This window comes from Sodiomyces alkalinus (assembly GCF_003711515.1).
Source record: "Sodiomyces alkalinus F11 unplaced genomic scaffold SODALscaffold_9, whole genome shotgun sequence".
NCBI lineage: Eukaryota > Fungi > Ascomycota > Sordariomycetes > Glomerellales > Plectosphaerellaceae > Sodiomyces > Sodiomyces alkalinus.
In genome coordinates, this window is record NW_021167087.1 from 545,489 (window position 1) to 560,974 (window position 15,486).

At 54.9% G+C, this 15,486-nt stretch overlaps 7 protein-coding genes across 7 annotated transcripts in view; 4 read left to right on the plus strand and 3 right to left on the minus strand.

Moving 5' to 3' along the window:
• SODALDRAFT_362047 (SH3 domain-containing protein) overlaps positions 1–95 on the plus strand; it is a gene marked incomplete at both ends in the record, with an annotated part of 1,501 nt that extends 1,406 nt beyond the window's left edge. Inside the window, one exon of the mRNA XM_028614428.1 lies at positions 32–95. Within this exon, the coding sequence (XP_028464066.1) occupies positions 32–95 (64 nt within the window). The remainder of the gene's footprint in view (positions 1–31) is intronic.
• Positions 96–326: 231 nt separating this feature from the next.
• SODALDRAFT_335339 (guanine-N(7)-methyltransferase) lies at positions 327–2,316 on the minus strand. The gene has a single exon (XM_028612429.1). The coding sequence runs from the start codon at positions 2,139–2,141 to the stop codon at positions 657–659; it is 1,485 nt and encodes a 494-aa protein (XP_028464067.1). The 5' UTR covers positions 2,142–2,316; the 3' UTR covers positions 327–656.
• Positions 2,317–2,682: 366 nt separating this feature from the next.
• SODALDRAFT_335340 (26S proteasome regulatory subunit RPN7) lies at positions 2,683–4,714 on the plus strand. Its single transcript, XM_028612430.1, has 3 exons — positions 2,683–3,292; positions 3,410–4,239; positions 4,329–4,714. Exons 1-3 carry the CDS (start codon positions 2,828–2,830, stop codon positions 4,525–4,527), a joined length of 1,494 nt encoding a protein of 497 aa, XP_028464068.1. The 5' UTR covers positions 2,683–2,827; the 3' UTR covers positions 4,528–4,714.
• A 420-nt stretch (positions 4,715–5,134) lies between these two features.
• On the minus strand, positions 5,135–6,970 carry SODALDRAFT_402142 (alanine aminotransferase; the record flags this gene model as incomplete). Its single annotated transcript, XM_028615335.1, has 2 exons — positions 6,278–6,970; positions 5,135–6,186 (listed from the first exon to the last, which is right to left on the minus strand). Exons 1-2 carry the CDS (start codon positions 6,678–6,680, stop codon positions 5,135–5,137), a joined length of 1,455 nt encoding a protein of 484 aa, XP_028464069.1. The 5' UTR covers positions 6,681–6,970.
• A 1,588-nt stretch (positions 6,971–8,558) lies between these two features.
• On the plus strand, positions 8,559–9,481 carry SODALDRAFT_362052 (hypothetical protein; the record flags this gene model as incomplete). The annotated part of the gene is made up of 5 exons (XM_028614429.1): positions 8,559–8,608; positions 8,682–8,887; positions 9,008–9,124; positions 9,180–9,214; positions 9,302–9,481. 5 exons carry the CDS (start codon positions 8,559–8,561, stop codon positions 9,479–9,481), a joined length of 588 nt encoding a protein of 195 aa, XP_028464070.1.
• On the plus strand, positions 9,080–9,912 carry SODALDRAFT_215848 (hypothetical protein). Its single transcript, XM_028607304.1, has 2 exons — positions 9,080–9,124; positions 9,314–9,912. The coding sequence occupies exon 2, from the start codon at positions 9,498–9,500 to the stop codon at positions 9,873–9,875; it is 378 nt and encodes a 125-aa protein (XP_028464071.1). The 5' UTR covers positions 9,080–9,124; positions 9,314–9,497; the 3' UTR covers positions 9,876–9,912.
• A 1,851-nt stretch (positions 9,913–11,763) lies between these two features.
• SODALDRAFT_215951 (hypothetical protein) lies at positions 11,764–14,130 on the minus strand. Its single transcript, XM_028607305.1, has 2 exons — positions 13,789–14,130; positions 11,764–13,725 (listed from the first exon to the last, which is right to left on the minus strand). The coding sequence occupies exons 1-2, from the start codon at positions 13,930–13,932 to the stop codon at positions 11,929–11,931; spliced, it is 1,941 nt and encodes a 646-aa protein (XP_028464072.1). The 5' UTR covers positions 13,933–14,130; the 3' UTR covers positions 11,764–11,928.
• Between the last annotated feature and the right edge of the window lie 1,356 nt (positions 14,131–15,486).

The following is a 15,486-nucleotide window of genomic DNA, read 5'->3' on the forward strand; positions in this document are numbered from 1 at the left end:
AGCAATTCCGGGTGCTAACATAACTGTGCAGGACCGGTCAAATCGGGTCGAGGACGGGGATCTTCCCCAGCAACTATGTCAAGATGAAGGAGTAAAAAATAAGGGTGAACTAGGAGGCGGCGACAGAGATGGCTACTAGAGGGGGTCGGGTAGTAAACTTCCCGGCGCTGCAATCTGCGTTTTGCATTCTATAACATGAGTCCAGAGCTCCCGGCTTCAAAGTACAGGCGGGGGGTGGACGACTGAGCGAAGGGGAACCGTCAGGATGCGCAGTTTCGTTTTGTTTCTCTCGCATATGTCCCGGATTTTTCCTTCTGTTGTTGCTTTCTTCGTCCCCTCTACTTACGAAATCCGGATGGGCATGATGGAGTTGGAAGGCAATTTAGAATTAGTTTGCTTTTTCGCAATTCATTGCTATGACAGGTGCGGACATAAACCAGCTGGTTCATTCTCACTCAGCCTTCTTGAATGATCCGCTTGTGGTTCCCCAGACCAAAGATGTACTGCCAGAGTAAGTGAAGGGGTAGCGGCTGGAATTTTGTTTTGTTTTCTTTGTGACTCGTCTAGAGTGAAGGGTGGATAACGACATGTCTCTTCATCGGCCTACTCGGTCCAGCAATTATATTTGTCACTGCTCGCCGAATCTTCCCAGCAATCTATACCTTATAGAAGCAAAATGCGGTGTAAAAGCTGGCGGCCTCTTGCTCCTCCGGAGAAACCAGGAACTCCCCACGGCCCCTCTCCCGGACGCCCATCCTCTCGCTCAACGGGCCAAGCACCGGGTCGTCTTTCTCGCTCTCCCACACCTCCATGAAAGGCTTGTGGTACTGCATCTCCAGGTTATAATCTTCGGCCAGGGCACGGAAGGCCTCCCAGGGTACAACGTATTCCGGCACCTCCTCCACGGCTTCGTGCAGGAAGAAATTATACTTCCAGCCGAAGGCGGGCCGGAAGATACCGTCCTCGGGCGTCTTCCCCGGAAAGCGAACGCGGTATATCTGGTTCCCCCACTCGGCCGTCTGTTCCTCTTCACCTTCCTCGAGCTCGCCCTCCTCGGCATCGGACGGCGGTTCGACGCCTTCTTCCTTCCTCTTCTTCTTCTCCGCCATGCGCTGGTTGAACTGGCCGACCCTCTCGCTCAGGACGTCGGAATTGGGTATGCAGCCAATCAGCCGGCCTCCTTTTTTCAGAGCACCCGCCACGTTGCGGAGCATGGTGCGGGCCTTCTCCTCCGACTCGAAAGCGTAGTGCATGCAGAACATCATGCTGACGACGTCGAAGCCCCGACGGTTAAGCGGGCCCGGGTCGAAGCCGACCTGCCTGATGACGTCGATTTCTTCGATGGTCTGTCCGTAGCAATCCTTGATGTGAAACTGTGCTTCGAAGATGCGCGGAGGGGGCCGGCGGTGGTACCCTCCCCTACCTCCTCCCCGACCGCCGCCGCCGCCGCCAGGCCCGCCTCGGCTGGCCATCTGACGGTACCGCTCCTTGGCCTGGTCGATGCTGACATCGGCGGGGTCGAGGCCGACGTAAAGCTGCACGGGTTGCGGGGCCTGCTGCCATTTGCCCAGATCACCGCCCTTTCCGCAGCCGATGTCGAGGACCAGGAGCTCGTGGCGGCTCGAGGCGGGGTGGTCTCGCGTCCCCGGCGTGTAGTCCTCGTCCGGGGAGAACTTCTGGATGATGCAGCTCTTGACCCAGTTGTTGAAGGCCCGCAGGCCCTTGATGCGGCTGTCGGTGCGTCGCCAGTCGCGTCCGCGCTCGGGGACGCTGTTGTAGTGCTGCGTGACGACGTCGTTGATGGCGGCCCGTTGGCGGCCGTCGGCCACGGTCGCGGAGGTCGTGGTTTCGAGGGCGCGTTCTCGCTCGAGGGCCCGTTGGCGGATGGCCTCGCGTTCGGCTTCGGAGATGCGGGCTCGCGCGCCGGGCCTCTTCAACTTGCGGGCTGGCTGTTCCGAAGGCGAAGCTGCACGCCGTTTGGCTGGCTGTAGCTCCTTGGCATTGTAGGGTTGGGGTAGCTCATCGTTTCCCAAGTCATTTCCGGCCTTGCGTTTCTTGGGGAAGTCTCGTCTGTCTGTGTTTGCATTCCCGTCGAGGGATTCGTGCTCTTGGATGCTGCGAGACTCGTTGTCTCCAGCCATGGTAAGTTTCTGCGTTCTGCTAGGTGGATTGGTCTGATGGGTTAATACGAATGGTGTAGAAATCGGATATAGAGAGAGTTCAAGTTCATAGGCCCCAACTTTTGAGTTGTGGTGGATATTACAAGTTTGTTGCTTGGACTTGGATCAAACAGGCGATCTTGAAAGGCCGAGCCTCAGACTTCAATGTAATTACTGGCAGGCAGTCAATTGACACAGGGAAGCACGTTGTTGCAACAGGGCGGGTGTCCTGTATGTACAATGTACATACGAAAGAAAATTTAGGCTCACCTCAGGTACGTATGCGCTGTAGCCTCGCGGGCCTTGCAGCGGGCAACAAGGGCTGTGACCAATCAGGTTTTGATACAGAAGGAGCTCTTCTTGCTTCTTGTCCAGTAAGAGATGTAGTGTGGGGAATGGATGACCTAACGGTACTTCGTAGGTATCTTGACCAGCATCAAGGGCACGATCATAGCTCGAGGCTGGCACCCTTCCCCATCATTTCCCACTCACATCTCCCGCCATCGGCCACCCACCACGACCACCACCAACCACCACGATCGGCCCTCCCTCTCTTCCCTTCTCACGCCTGCACTTCCAGACCCTATCGTATCCGTGGAGAAACCGAAACGCCCTTTCCCGGAGGACAGCCCCAGTAGAGCGCCGGACCAAAAAAACGACTCGATATCATGGGTTCCGATCCGCAGTACGTGAAGTGGCCGCTTCTGCCACTCGCGCAACACGTCTTCACCGTCACAAACCCGCACGCATCCAATACCCTACAGCAGGGCGCCGCTAAGGTTCTTCAAGATGCCATCACCGAGCATAAGATGGCCCCACTCTACCGCTACCTAGCCCACCCGGTCGAGGGAGTCCTCAACCCTGTCGGCAAGGGCTCCAGTAGTCAGGTCCCTGGAAAGCCCCCTAGCCGCAAGCCCAGCATCGCCGGCGGCATGGTCGCTACGAAGAGCCCGCAGTCGTCGGTCGCTCTACCCTGGGACGAAGACCTCTATCAGAAACTCAAGGCCGACAACGATCGGGAACTCGAGGGCTTCCAGAAGGAGGAGGACGAGGCTGTGGAGCAGGCTGGTGATACCGAAGTCTTAGCCGCGAAGGGGAAACGCGCCGAGTTTTGGGCTCGGGTGGGTGACAAGGTACGTTACGCCGCTTGTTGTCCTCTTGTTATCCTTGCCATGCTTGGCTCCCCCCGGCAAGAGATGTGGAAGAATATCGGCTGACGTAGTGAACCCCCCCTACCCTGAAAAAAACAGGACCGAGCCATCGCCGCATATGAAGAACTTTTCGAAGAAACCGGCATCCTCGGCACCAAGATCGACCTCGTCCTAGCCATCATCCGTATGGGCCTCTTCTACGGCGACAGGCTTCTCGTCAAGAAGCACGTCGAGCGGGCCAAGTCGCTCGTCGACTCGGGCGGCGACTGGGACCGCCGCAACCGCCTCAAGGCCTACGAGGGCATCTACCTCATCACGGTCCGCGCCTACGCCGCCGCCGGCCCGCTCCTCCTCGACTCCCTCTCCACATTCACCAGCTACGAGCTCTGCACGTACTCGTCCCTCGTTGTCTACTCCGTCCTCGCCGGCTCCGTCGCCCTCAAGCGCGTCGACTTCAAGTCCAAGGTCGTCGACGCCCCGGAAATCAAGGCCATCCTGGGCGACGGCGAAGACAAGCTGCTGGCCCTCTCGGGTGCTCTCAGTGCCGGCCTAGGCGTCGACGACTCGCCCTCGGCCAAGGACACTGAGAGTGGGGGAGCCGCCGGTGCGACGTCCAAGGTGGCCGCTGTCAACCTTACCACCCTCGGTACCAGCACCGAGCAGCCCGAGGCCGAGATGGCGATCGATTTTTCTCCTCTCGCCCAGCTCGTCTCGAGTCTCTACAACGGCCACTACAAGCAGTTCTTCCAGGCCCTCGCCCTCGTGGAGGAGTCGTTCTTCTCCCAAGACCGTTACCTGCTCGAGCACAAGCACTGGTTCATCCGGGAGATGCGACTTCGTGCCTATCAGCAGCTTCTGCAGAGTTACCGTGTTGTCGGCCTTGATTCCATGGCTGCCGACTTTGGTGTAACCGTTGACTTTCTGGACCGGTATGTTTCTCCTCTTCCCATACGGCAAGCAGAAGAAGAAGAGGAAAAAGAAAAAAAGCAAAAAAAAACTGACGAACAACACTCCCCAGCGATCTCGCCAATTTCGTCGCCGGCGGCCGCATTGCCTGCACCATTGACCGCGTGACCGGCAACGGCATCATCGAGACCAACCGCCCCGACGACAAGAACAAGCAGTACCAGGATGTGGTCCGGCAAGGTGACCAGTTGATCACCAAGCTTCAAAAGTACGGCCAGGCCGTGCGTCTAAGGGGGAGCGAGAGGGCATGATCTGTCGCTACACACTACAAACTGCGTTTCGAGTTATGCATGGAATGGGGCGGCGAGAGAAAGAGAGGAAACCGGGGGAACCATTTGGCGGGTTTTGTGCAATCCGTCCTGTATGATACTGATACCTCGTTGAGGGGCGAAGAATAGACGAACCGAGGAGAGGGAGAAACCCCAGAGCAAATACGTCTCGTGATTATGTTACGATGCTTTTTGGAGTACGTCTAGCCCCTAGCATTGTCGGCTGTTACACCTAAGATGGCCTACAGGCTAGAAGTATGCAAAATGTAAGAGCGTAATGACTTGCCAGAAAAGTGAATTAAACCCATGTTGGGATGTTAGAATAAAACTGAATATTCAGAAAGTCAGGTAGCTAATCGCTATTTTGGGGGTCTCTCTCTCTCTATGATAGGCGCCTTTTGCTTAATGCGAACGCTCGCGCTGTATGCCACTCCGCTAAACAAATAAAAGGTCTGGCGGTCTTTTGTTCTTCACCCTGCATATGCCATTGTTCTTCTTTTCCCTTTGCTCGGTATCCCCTTAACAGAAGAAAAAGAAAAAGAAAAAGAAAAATCCCCTTTTACTCTTCTTCCGCCAGTCAGAGGTCACGTCACCGATGCTCGTCCATGAACTTCTTGTGGAAATCGACGATGCGGCCCACCCAGTCGGTGCCGGGGGCCAGGAAGGTGGTTCGGAAGTGCAGCGTGTCCTTTTTCTGCCCGAACCCGCTTCCCGGGACGACGCAAATGCCCGTGGCCTTGAGGAGGCGTATGCAGTAGTACTCGTCGGGGGAGCGGCCCTCGGCGGCGGCGGCCTCGGCGGCACGCGGAGGCAGGCGGATGGTGGGAAACAGGTACATGCTGCCCTGCGGGGGCCCGCACTCGACGCCCTCCATGCGGGAGAAGGCGGCGTGGAGGGCGTCGGCGCGCTCCTTGAGGCCCTGGAAGATGGCGCTATACTCGGCGTTGTACTGCTCGTAGGACGGGTCGCCCGGTTGCGGGGGGTTGACCATGAGCTCGACGACGCACTGGCCGACGACGGGGGCGCAGAGGGTGATGCTGACGAACTTGTAGATGTTGGCCTCGACCTCCGGGTGGAAGCCGACGAGCTCGAAGTAGCCGCCGCGGTGGCCGCACTCGCCGATCATGCCCTTGGACACGGAGTGGAGGGAGGCGAGCTCGACGTGGTCGTACTTGTTCGGGTTCTCCTGCTGCAGCAGGCGGAGGACGCGCTTGAACGAGTGGAAGCGGCCCTCGAAGACGTTGGTCTGATAGACCTCGTCGGCGAGGACGACGAGGTTCTTTTCTGCGGCAAACGCGAGGATGGCGCGGATGTTGTCCTCGGGCAAGGAGGCGCCGGTGGGATTGCCCGGGTTGATGATGACAAGGGCACGAACGTCGGTCCCCTCGGCGACGGCCTTGTCGTGGGAGGCACGGATAATCTCGAGGTCGGTGCTCCAACCCGATTCTTCGTCGAGGTTGTAGGGCACGCATCGAGCGTTGAGGATAGAGAGGGAAGCGGTGTAGAGGGGATACTGGGGGATGGGAACGAGGACACCGGTGTCCGGGCCGGCGCAGATGACGTGGAGGAGGGTGTTCACGCCGGAGGACGCACCTCCTGAGAGGTAGATCTTGGATGGGTCTGCCGGAAAGCCATCTCTCCCTGGAGAACAGAAGGTAGTGTCATGTGTTAGTTACTCTCCACTCCATCTCGAAAGGTAAAGGAAACAAGAGGAACTAAGAAGGAAACTCACTCTCGATGAACTTCGCGATGCTCTCTTTGATGGCGGGAACGCCGGCACTGGCGCTGTAGGCACCCACTGACCCCACCTTGCTCAATAGCCACTTTGCCCGCTCAATGACGTCGGTCTTGTAGTCGAGCTGGTTGAGGAGGACATCTTCATGATCCAGCAACTTCGGGTTTTCCACCAGACTAAGAACCTGACGGATGAAGGTGAGGGGCTTCTGGTCGAGCTGCTGCGGGTTGCCGATGTTTGCGGAGATGACCTGGTCAAAGGGCAGGTCGGTGTCACCCTTGGCCAGTCTGGCACGATACTCCTCGGAGAGGGTAGCGAGCTCTCCTCTCACGGCGTATTGGGCAGACCGAACATGGGGACTAATGTTATCGATGTGCAGGCGAGGCTTCAGGGTCGACATGGCTCGAAAGTGTGGGACGGAAGTGGGGGGTTCGAGCAGTGTTGACCGACGTGGTAATGCGACTCCAGTCAAGAACCGCGGGGTATCTGTTGAATAGTGGTTGTTTGAAGGTTAATCACAAGTTTGTGAGGAGGAAAGGACTAAAGCCACAGGGAGAAATAGTGTAGAGTGGCGGCTTTGAAGTGGTTGTGGTCCGGTGATCAGACTTTAGTCTCGGGACTCGGGATAGGTAGAACGGTGGAGTCCGGAACGCCGCAAGTCACAACTTTTGACAGGCTGTAGTTAAGGGGGAAGATTGAAGATGCAAAAAAGCCAAAAGGCAAGGAAAGAAGGGGAAAAGAGAGAAGGAAGAAAAAAAAAAGAAAGAAAAAGAAAGAAAGAAAGAAAGAGAGCAAGACATGATGCTCGGACGAGGGTAACATCAAAACAAGAGGAGACCCTGCCTAGGCCTAATGCAATGCGCCGCCATACGCAGACGACCGGTTCACGGCTCAGAGAAACGGATCATGGCCCCATAGGCAGGAGATCGGTGCATCATAGGGAGAGTGAGTCGTCTGACCCCATCAATTGACACATGGCATAGCCGATTATCCCGAGAGGAGTCCCAGGCGAGAAGACCGAGCCAAGCCCCCGAGAAATCCGAAGCCAAGGCGCCGAGAAGTCCAAGCCAGGGCGCGAGGCTACCATCGGGACTGAACGGGGGTGGTGGCCCTCTTTGAACGTGAACGAACATGAGCGGTCCGAAACCGGGGCATGGCTCCGACTTCCTGCAGGGTCCGGCGACGACGGTGCGCTTTTTAGGGGCAGGGGTCATGGGGCTGCAGCAAGCGGGAGTTCGAGTCATCCTGCCTAGTGTCAAGGCAATAGCAAATAGAGCCATGGGGAAAAGAGGGGTTGAAGAAGGTAAAGGCGCCCCAAATCAGAAAGCTAATGGAAAAACCGGCGAGATAGAGTGGGGGAGGGGGGGATGGACCTCGTTCGGTGGGATGTTCATGTCAGGTTCCAGGTTTGCCAGGTTCACTTCACGCCATCTGCCCATGTCAACTTGATTGGTGCCACGCGCATAGGAATGTGGCAGTGGCGGCTGACGCAGGGCCCTGCGCGGTAATGAAGCCCGTTTCGTTTGACAGCGACTCCATGGCACGAGGGTGCATTCGGAGACGGTGAGGATGAGTGACAGGGAGAGGAAAGAAGATGTAGCGAGCTCACCTTGAAGATGCGATGAGCTGCCCGGTTTGACCATCCCGTGCTGCGATCGGACGACAGATGTAAGGGTCCGGCCCATTGACGTGGAGGAAGCAAGGGACGACATCTGGAGTTGGACGGAACGTTGCAATCTCGGGACACCTTGAACCAAACGGTCGGAGTGATGATGGGGTGACGGCACTGATGGGCTGATGGGCTGATGGGCTGATGGGCAGATGGGCGGATGGGCGGATGGAGGGTTAGCGATAAGCTCGAACAGCTACAGCTGGCTGTCTCTATTCGTTAGCAATAAGCTAACCCAAGCCTAAAGCTGAAGAAGCCCCCAAGAACTGTGAGTAACGAGTTCGAGTTCGCAGCGAAGATAGCTGACATGTGAGTAATGGGAATGACTGAATGGGGTGGTTTGACCAAAAGTCGGTCTGTTGACACATTGTCTGGAATATTATTACGTGTACAGACTAGAAGAAAATGATATTAGGTAAGCCAAACAACAACTGAAGGGATATGAATAAGTCACGATAGGCGTATGTAGGTACCTATACCTCGACGCCACCACAAAGCAACTAATCACCAAATGGCCAAGAAAAGACAAGATAGAATATATTCTTTTCGACTTTTCGGATCAAAATAGTTTGTATATACCAAAGCGTCTCAATATTCTCTCTCCCCAATATGATCAATTATTACATCCGATCAAGTGGGAATTGTGTCGTCGTCTCTACGTTTTCCGACATACATTTAGTGTAGAAGACAAGCTTCATCCGAAAGCTTGCACCACGTGCCACAACCGTACAGCGCGGTACGTACCGTTGTACCCCAACGATCGTCTCCCCATCACGAAGAATCATCGGCGGGGCCTTTCCAAAAGTCCTCGGCATCCGGCGCTTCAATTCACCGACGGCCTTCTGGCGTAGCTGTCGGCTCCATCCGAAAACTTCGTTCCGACGCGAGAACCAAGCTCAAAGCCGAGTCGACTGGCGGAGATACACAGAAGGCCCGTCGTCGCAACATACAATTTCACCATGGCGAAGAAAGGTAACTATTCATTGACTCTTCCTATGCCTCCGTTCCCGACATTTCCGAGTGGGAAGCTAACCACTCGACTACCCCCAATGGAACAGCGAAGTCTCGTATCATCACCGTCCGCCTCCTCTCCATGGCCATGACGGGCTTCTTCTACACCTTCAATCGCGTCCGTACAGCTTCCCCGATGAGCATGCTCAAGTACGATCCGATTGGTACGTCTGCGTTTATCGTCTAAGCTCCATCCTCCTCCTTCTGGCTCCCGCCAAGTCGACATCGTGGCTCCCCGCCATGCCGCCTATATCGTGCACTAACCCGACCACGAATCGACCTGGCGGCCACAAAAGCACCTTCTCATTTTGACCAAAACCTCTGACGATCGCGTATAACAGTGCGGAGAAAAGTTCTCTTCCTCGAACAAAAGCGGAAAGGCAAATGATCGACGTTCCGGCTTTACAATTCGTCTCGAACCCCCTACACGACGCGATCCATCGATCCTCCGTCCCACACCAATTCGCAATGTACCAATAATGATATCAACATCCAGCGGCGTTCGCGGTGGTCTGGTTTGACCTTTGATTTAAAACAATGAAGAATCAACATGTATCTATATCTACTACCAGACATCCGCTCCCGCCGACTTCGATCCTCTGTGGACAAGGAGACTACAACACACGAGGATCGACGGGACATTGGTTACCTCCTGAAGCCAGGCTAGGTACATATAGAAGCAAAATCAGTCTCCCTAATATCTTCCATGTGCGACAATCCTGCGCGGAACCCACGACCCCTGACCATTTTGAAAAGCAACTGAGAAGCAGTCAGACATTGATGACAATGATACGTGCCCGCAAGAAACAGCAAACGACTTTTTTCTTTCTTTTTTTGACCTTGAACATAACCATGAACGGTTCTCTTTCGTTGGTGGTACATTGCCAGCCTCCACAGATACTCACAGAGCAGTAGACCACGACTTCGTTCAGGCGTCGGACTCGGCAGGCTGCCAGAACCATCCCTCGGTGAAAGAGACCTGGACTTAATTAGGTGTTGCGCTGCTTCTTCAGCTGCTGGAGTTCTCCGAATTGTCCGGAACGCTTGCGTTCAGCTTCTTTTTCGGCCGCTAGCCACTCCGCAGGGCTGAGCAAGGGGCCCGCCTGCTTCGCCCTGGAAGGGCCCACCAGGCGGTTCTTTATGGCCTCCACTATCTCGTCGTTCTTAGATCTCTGAGCTCGAGCCCTTTGCTCCTGTGTTGTTCCTGGGACCTCAGCCGACCGACTGCTCGGGCTATCTACCATTCGGACCGGCCTAAAAACCGCGCTCCCTGAGTTCGAGGGCTCACTGGGCAGGCGTGGCTTCGACTTGGAAGCAAGTCGTAGGATAGACTTTGCTGGTTCGACCAGACGTCTCTTCGTTCGTTCCAGCTCGGCCGATACCGCCACCGCCGCGGTTTCTTCTCCGTACTGGCTGGGTGTTCGCAGCACTATGCGTTTACTCGTCGTCGACGCGGTTGTCACCTGGCTCCCAAAATGCTGCCCAACTTCAGGATGCTGGTTCAAGTCGTCTGGTTCCCGTGTCGGAGCCACAGGGCGCTGGGTCTTGGTTGGCGGGTCCGTGGAATTGTCTTCCTTAACTTGTCGCGAGTCGCCCACCAACCGGCTCTCGGCCGCTTTTGTCTCGGCTAAACAATGCTGGTGCGTGTGATACAACACCCTCTGTATTTCCAGCATGGCTTGAAACTGTGACTGCATTGCCTGGATGTCTTGGCCCCTTTTTGTTAACGTGTCAAGCCTACCTTGAGCAGCCAGTAGGTCGCCGTAAGCCCATTCAAGCCTCTTGAGGGTATCTCCTCCTGTTGATTCCGTCGTCAAATTAACGCCCTTAAGCTTGCACGACAGGTTCGCGATTCGTTGCTCGGCCTCGTTGAGCTCCCTCCTCAGCTTGATTAACTGAGCGCCGGGTTCGACAGTCTTCGCCCAGGACAATTCCTCGCGCACTTTGGTCAGCTCCTCGTTCAGAGCTGACTGGGACGTCGTAGACCTCTCGATCTCCATCTGAAGCCCGCATGCCTTCTTTTCGTATTCGACCGAAATCTCCTGGCGACTGATGTCGGCTGACTTTTGAGCAGCCTGAAGTTGCTCCTCCTTGATCTGGAGCCTCTCCTCGACTTTCAGTATCTGGTTCCTGAGTTGCTCAAGTGTGCTGTGATGTGAATTCTCCGCAGCTTTCAACTGTTCCCGCAACTCCGCCAAATTCTGGTCCTTCTTCGTGCAAGCGGCCCGAAGTTGTGCGATCTCAGCTGCCGAGCTTGGATCTTCCCGCGGTATAGCCTCTAGGGAGACAACCTTTACCTTGAGCTCCTGGATCTCTTCGGATTGCCCGGATCGAACGAGCTCGAGCTCTTCCAGTTGCTTATTGTTTGCTTCTAGCAGCGTGGCATACCTGGTCTTCTCCTGGGCCAGCCGTATCATCTCTTGGCACTTATCTGCCTCCCAGGAACTTTGTTTGGCGTGTAGCGCTTTCAGCTCCCTCTGAAAATTCTTGTCGGTACCGTTTAGCAGGTCGTGTAGGGCATTCTGTCCAGAAAGCGCTTCGTGGACAGAGCTCGCGAGTGGCTCTATTGCCTTGACGATGGCCGCTTCCATGGAATCATACAGTTCCGGCTTCAGCTGTTTTAGTTGATCAAACGATTTCAGAGAGCTCCGCACTTCGTCCAACCTAACATAATCAGTCCATATTCTTCGACCACGGGTCACTGAGCTTACTTTTGGGCCAAGACGTTCTGGAGGTCGAGCGAGGCCGCCTTCTCGGACTCGCAGGTCAGCTTGGCTAAGATCCGCTCTGACTGACTTTCGAGCTTTTGTAACTGATCGTCTTGCGTCGCCCGATCCTCGAGTGCCTGGACAAGTTCTACTGTCTTCTCGACGGCCGCCGCGAGTTGCTTCTCGGTTTCCGCGAGTCTCTGCTGAAGGTTGGCGATGATGGCATTGGCTGGTCACAGTCAGCAAGCTAGCCCGTGTAATCAATCGATGGGCATGAACTCACACTCTTCTCTCTGTTGCTCTGCTGCTGCACGTTTTGCGGCTGCTGCCTCCTGGACCGCCTTTCGAAGTGCCTCCATCTTGGCGAGAGTACGAGACTGTTCGGATTCGCACTCTTGGTGTGAGAGTCTCATCTCCTCTTTTGTCTTAGTATAGCTTGCTTGTAGATCTTGGTAAAGCCGTTGCTGCTCAGCAATAGCTTTGTTAAGGTGCTCCTTGAGACTATTGTATCTTCCCCGAAGCTTCTCGAGCTGGGAGTGCACACTCTCGAGTTCAAGCTTGACTTTGTTCGTATCGTTGACGGCTTCTTTGGCTTGATCACGCAATGCATGGTTCTGTTGGACGAGGTCCCCGTTTTCCCGTCTCAGTGACTCGAGCTGGTTCGAGCACTCCTTCAGCTGATGCTTTCCCCGAGCGATGCGATCGCCCTGCTTCGTCAGCTCGTCGTCTCTCTGATCAATGGCCTGAAGTAACTCGGTCCGCTCTTTTTCGTAATCATTCACCATCGCTTGCCAAGATTCTAACGTCTTCTGTAGTTGGCCTCGGTTGGACCTCCGTGAGTTTGCATGCTTAACTAACGGTCCCCGACGTCGGGATGTGTTGGAGACCTGCGAGCCTGGCCGCGTGACGGGGCTGGATGATTGCCTCTCTCTTGCGAAACGACTCGAATGCCGCGCTTGCACCGACGCATGAGCTGTTTCTTCCCCATCATACGGGGCGGGAGGAGTTGGCATGGTCAACAGGTCCAGGAAGGGGGGGTGCTGTTCTGCCCCATGTCTCTGCTCTGTATATGAGCCGAGCTCATGGTGCTGACGGAACGCATTTCCGGTCGGGACAACATGAGAACTCAATACGGGCTCATTGCTGTGATCGAGTGTGGCCGAGAATCTTGAACCTCCAATACCACGAGAGCGGTGCTGGGTCGGTACCTCTAGGTCTCGAACTGGAAGATGACGCTTCGGCTCGCGGTCTTTCTCATTAGACTTGCGGACAGGACTCAAGGGCCGTTGGTTCCGATGGCGAGGACCGTCTGTATGTTCTTGCAAGCCACTGTGGGGGTTTGTTCTTGCGCGATGATCAATCAATACACTTCCCTGTGGAGCCGGGGCCATCGCATGACTTTTTGTCGCTGGGCTTTTATGCTCTACGACTGCGTTTGGATTGTGAGTTCTCGTCGGCGACTCTAGGCGGGTGGATGTTGCTTCTGTTCTTGGAAATGGAGGTTCTTCCACCCTGGCCCCTGATATTGTCTCAAGCTGGGTGACGCTCCTAGCAGTTGCATCTGGAGACATGGACGAGCGGGCAACTACCAGGGTTAAGGGGGCAGGATCTGATCCAGCATTTGTGTTCCGGATGGGTGAAGGAACAGGTTGTCCCTGGTCATCAGTAGTCGATCTGCTTGGACAGGCCACGGCAGCGTTCGAGGCATTGGACTGTGTGCTGCTTGTAGACAAACGCAGGGCCGGTCGATAGGATGAGGGACAGATCATTGCTTCGAGTTGACCATCGGTGGGGACGAACGGTTTGGCCTGCGGCCCCGAGAACTGGTTGGGAGTGAAAGTAGGCGGCGGCGCTCGAAAGATTTTGCTGGGGTCAAGTGCACCAAGGTGACTGGCTTCTGTCGGCCTTGGAAGAAAGTTCCCGGTGAATTCTACTGTCGTAGGATGCGGTGGGCTGTCTTTACCATCTTTCGTCTGTCCCGCCTTCATGCCAACGACAAGGGCTTCTTTGGCATCCTGCTGGAGGCTAGGCTGGCATTTCTCTATGGTTTGCGAATCCTTCGAGACATGGTGAGCAGGTTCTTGGTATGTACCTTGGGAACGAGAACAAGAGAGTCCTACAGATATATCCGTACCATCACGGATGACATCCTCTCGTAGTGTGGCATCTTGGGGAGCAGTCTCAGGCGAAGCATCTCGGCGGTGTTCGCCATTCTGGACAAAGTACTCGGAGCGCATCATCATTGGAAAATTGGGTGAAGACATCGAACACGGCTGGGAGCTCGCTACGCTTTTGCTACGTCGGCCAAGGCAGTGATCTCCTCAGTCGGAGCCGATCGAAGGGCCTATATCAAAGAAGCATCGAGAGAGTCGTGAGTCGTGACGAGCTATCCCCGACAAGCCAGAAGTGACGCAAGAGTAGTGCCGTTGTCTAAACGTGCCTACGGAGGTGTAAGTGAACGGATTTATGATCTGTTGACAATCACAACAAGCAAGTATTGAGGTGGGGAGAGTGTTTGGGAAACAAAACTGCTTCCGGGTTGAGTTCCGAAGTCCAGAGACTGACGGAGTTTTGTTCGTCAACCACCTCAGACAAGACGAATGAAGGGGAGGTGCAACCCCTCACCACATACCCAAGGCAGTCGTGGAGAACTATGCAGGAATGGGAGCAGCTACCCCGGGTGCTTCATTATTAGAGCCATTAGAGATGGAAGTCGCCACGGATAATCTGATACTTGCAATGGAAGTTTGGAGTCATCACCGTGGTGCCCCTTTGCGTGGTTCTCTGTACCTAATTACCTGTAACCGGCAAGGCCCTGTCCCTGGATCTCCACGTCTGTGGCTCCTAGACGATGGGAGAAAATGCACCGCTCAAAGTATCTCCGTGACATGACTAACGTACCTTTGTAAGAGGTGTTCCAACTGAGCTAGAGGTCCCAATAAAAGACGGACGTATAGGTACCTTAGGTACATATCCGTCGCCGAGGACCAACTCGTAGGCTGGCGGAAGCTGGAAAGGCAACGAGTTCGAGATCGCAATGCGATATGCCGGGTGGGAGTAAGAGGAAATGCTCCTCCGAGATAACTTCAACCTGTACTGTTTTTAGGATTCTCTACCGCAATAACAGAACGACGAGTGAGATTAGTCTTATGTTCTGTCTCATGGGTTGGGCTGTCCTGCTTTCCCTGTCAGCAGCAAGTCATATTCTCTCGTTAAGATTGTGTAGATAGCTGGAAGAAGGGCATGGGTTCATAACCTGGAAGTCAGCAGTGAGGGGAACACGATACAGACAATCCCAATCTTCGAATCCTCCATTAAGGTTTGATCACAAACGCCCGAAACAAAACACAGAGCATATCTAATTTTGAACAGGTCATGTATCCATATCAGGACGTATCGTTTAATCCTTAGGACCAGAATTGGGCATCGTAAACCGACAGACCGTGAAGACGGGCACCTGTCATTATTTCTCCTCTACCCCACGAGGGAAGATGCCGGTCAATATAAAGACCCGTTATGACATTGAGGAGTCATATGGCGCTAAGAGTCCATCGCGGGGGTTGATAAGAGACTCCTTTGCGGTTTCTTGTCATGATCCAGACATCGCGCAGCTCAGGTCCATACGTTGTACATAAGGCCCCAGCGTATCGCGGTGCGCGTTGTGAGTGAGACGAACGACGCCTAAGAACTTGTTGTGTAAAGCCAACCCCTGACTATAGAGGTAGCGACTTGGATGGGACTGGCTTGCGAGGAGCTCGAGCAGTTGATGTTATCGTTCGTCACAATCTTCATGCACCACAATCACTGCCATTCTGAAT

Coding starts and splice junctions, on each gene's coding strand:
- SODALDRAFT_335339 (XM_028612429.1), bottom strand. CDS start 2,141: ATGGCTGGAGACAACGAGTCTCGCAGCATCCAAGAGCACGAATCCCTC.
- SODALDRAFT_215951 (XM_028607305.1), bottom strand. CDS start 13,932: ATGTCTTCACCCAATTTTCCAATGATGATGCGCTCCGAGTACTTTGTC. Junction 13,726..13,788: donor GTGATGGTACGGATATATCT/GTAGGACTCTCT, acceptor CATGTCTCGAAG/GATTCGCAAACCATAGAGAA.
- SODALDRAFT_335340 (XM_028612430.1), top strand. CDS start 2,828: ATGGGTTCCGATCCGCAGTACGTGAAGTGGCCGCTTCTGCCACTCGCG. Junction 3,293..3,409: donor GGGCTCGGGTGGGTGACAAG/GTACGTTACGCC, acceptor TGAAAAAAACAG/GACCGAGCCATCGCCGCATA. Junction 4,240..4,328: donor ACCGTTGACTTTCTGGACCG/GTATGTTTCTCC, acceptor AACACTCCCCAG/CGATCTCGCCAATTTCGTCG.
- SODALDRAFT_215848 (XM_028607304.1), top strand. CDS start 9,498: ATGAAGAATCAACATGTATCTATATCTACTACCAGACATCCGCTCCCG.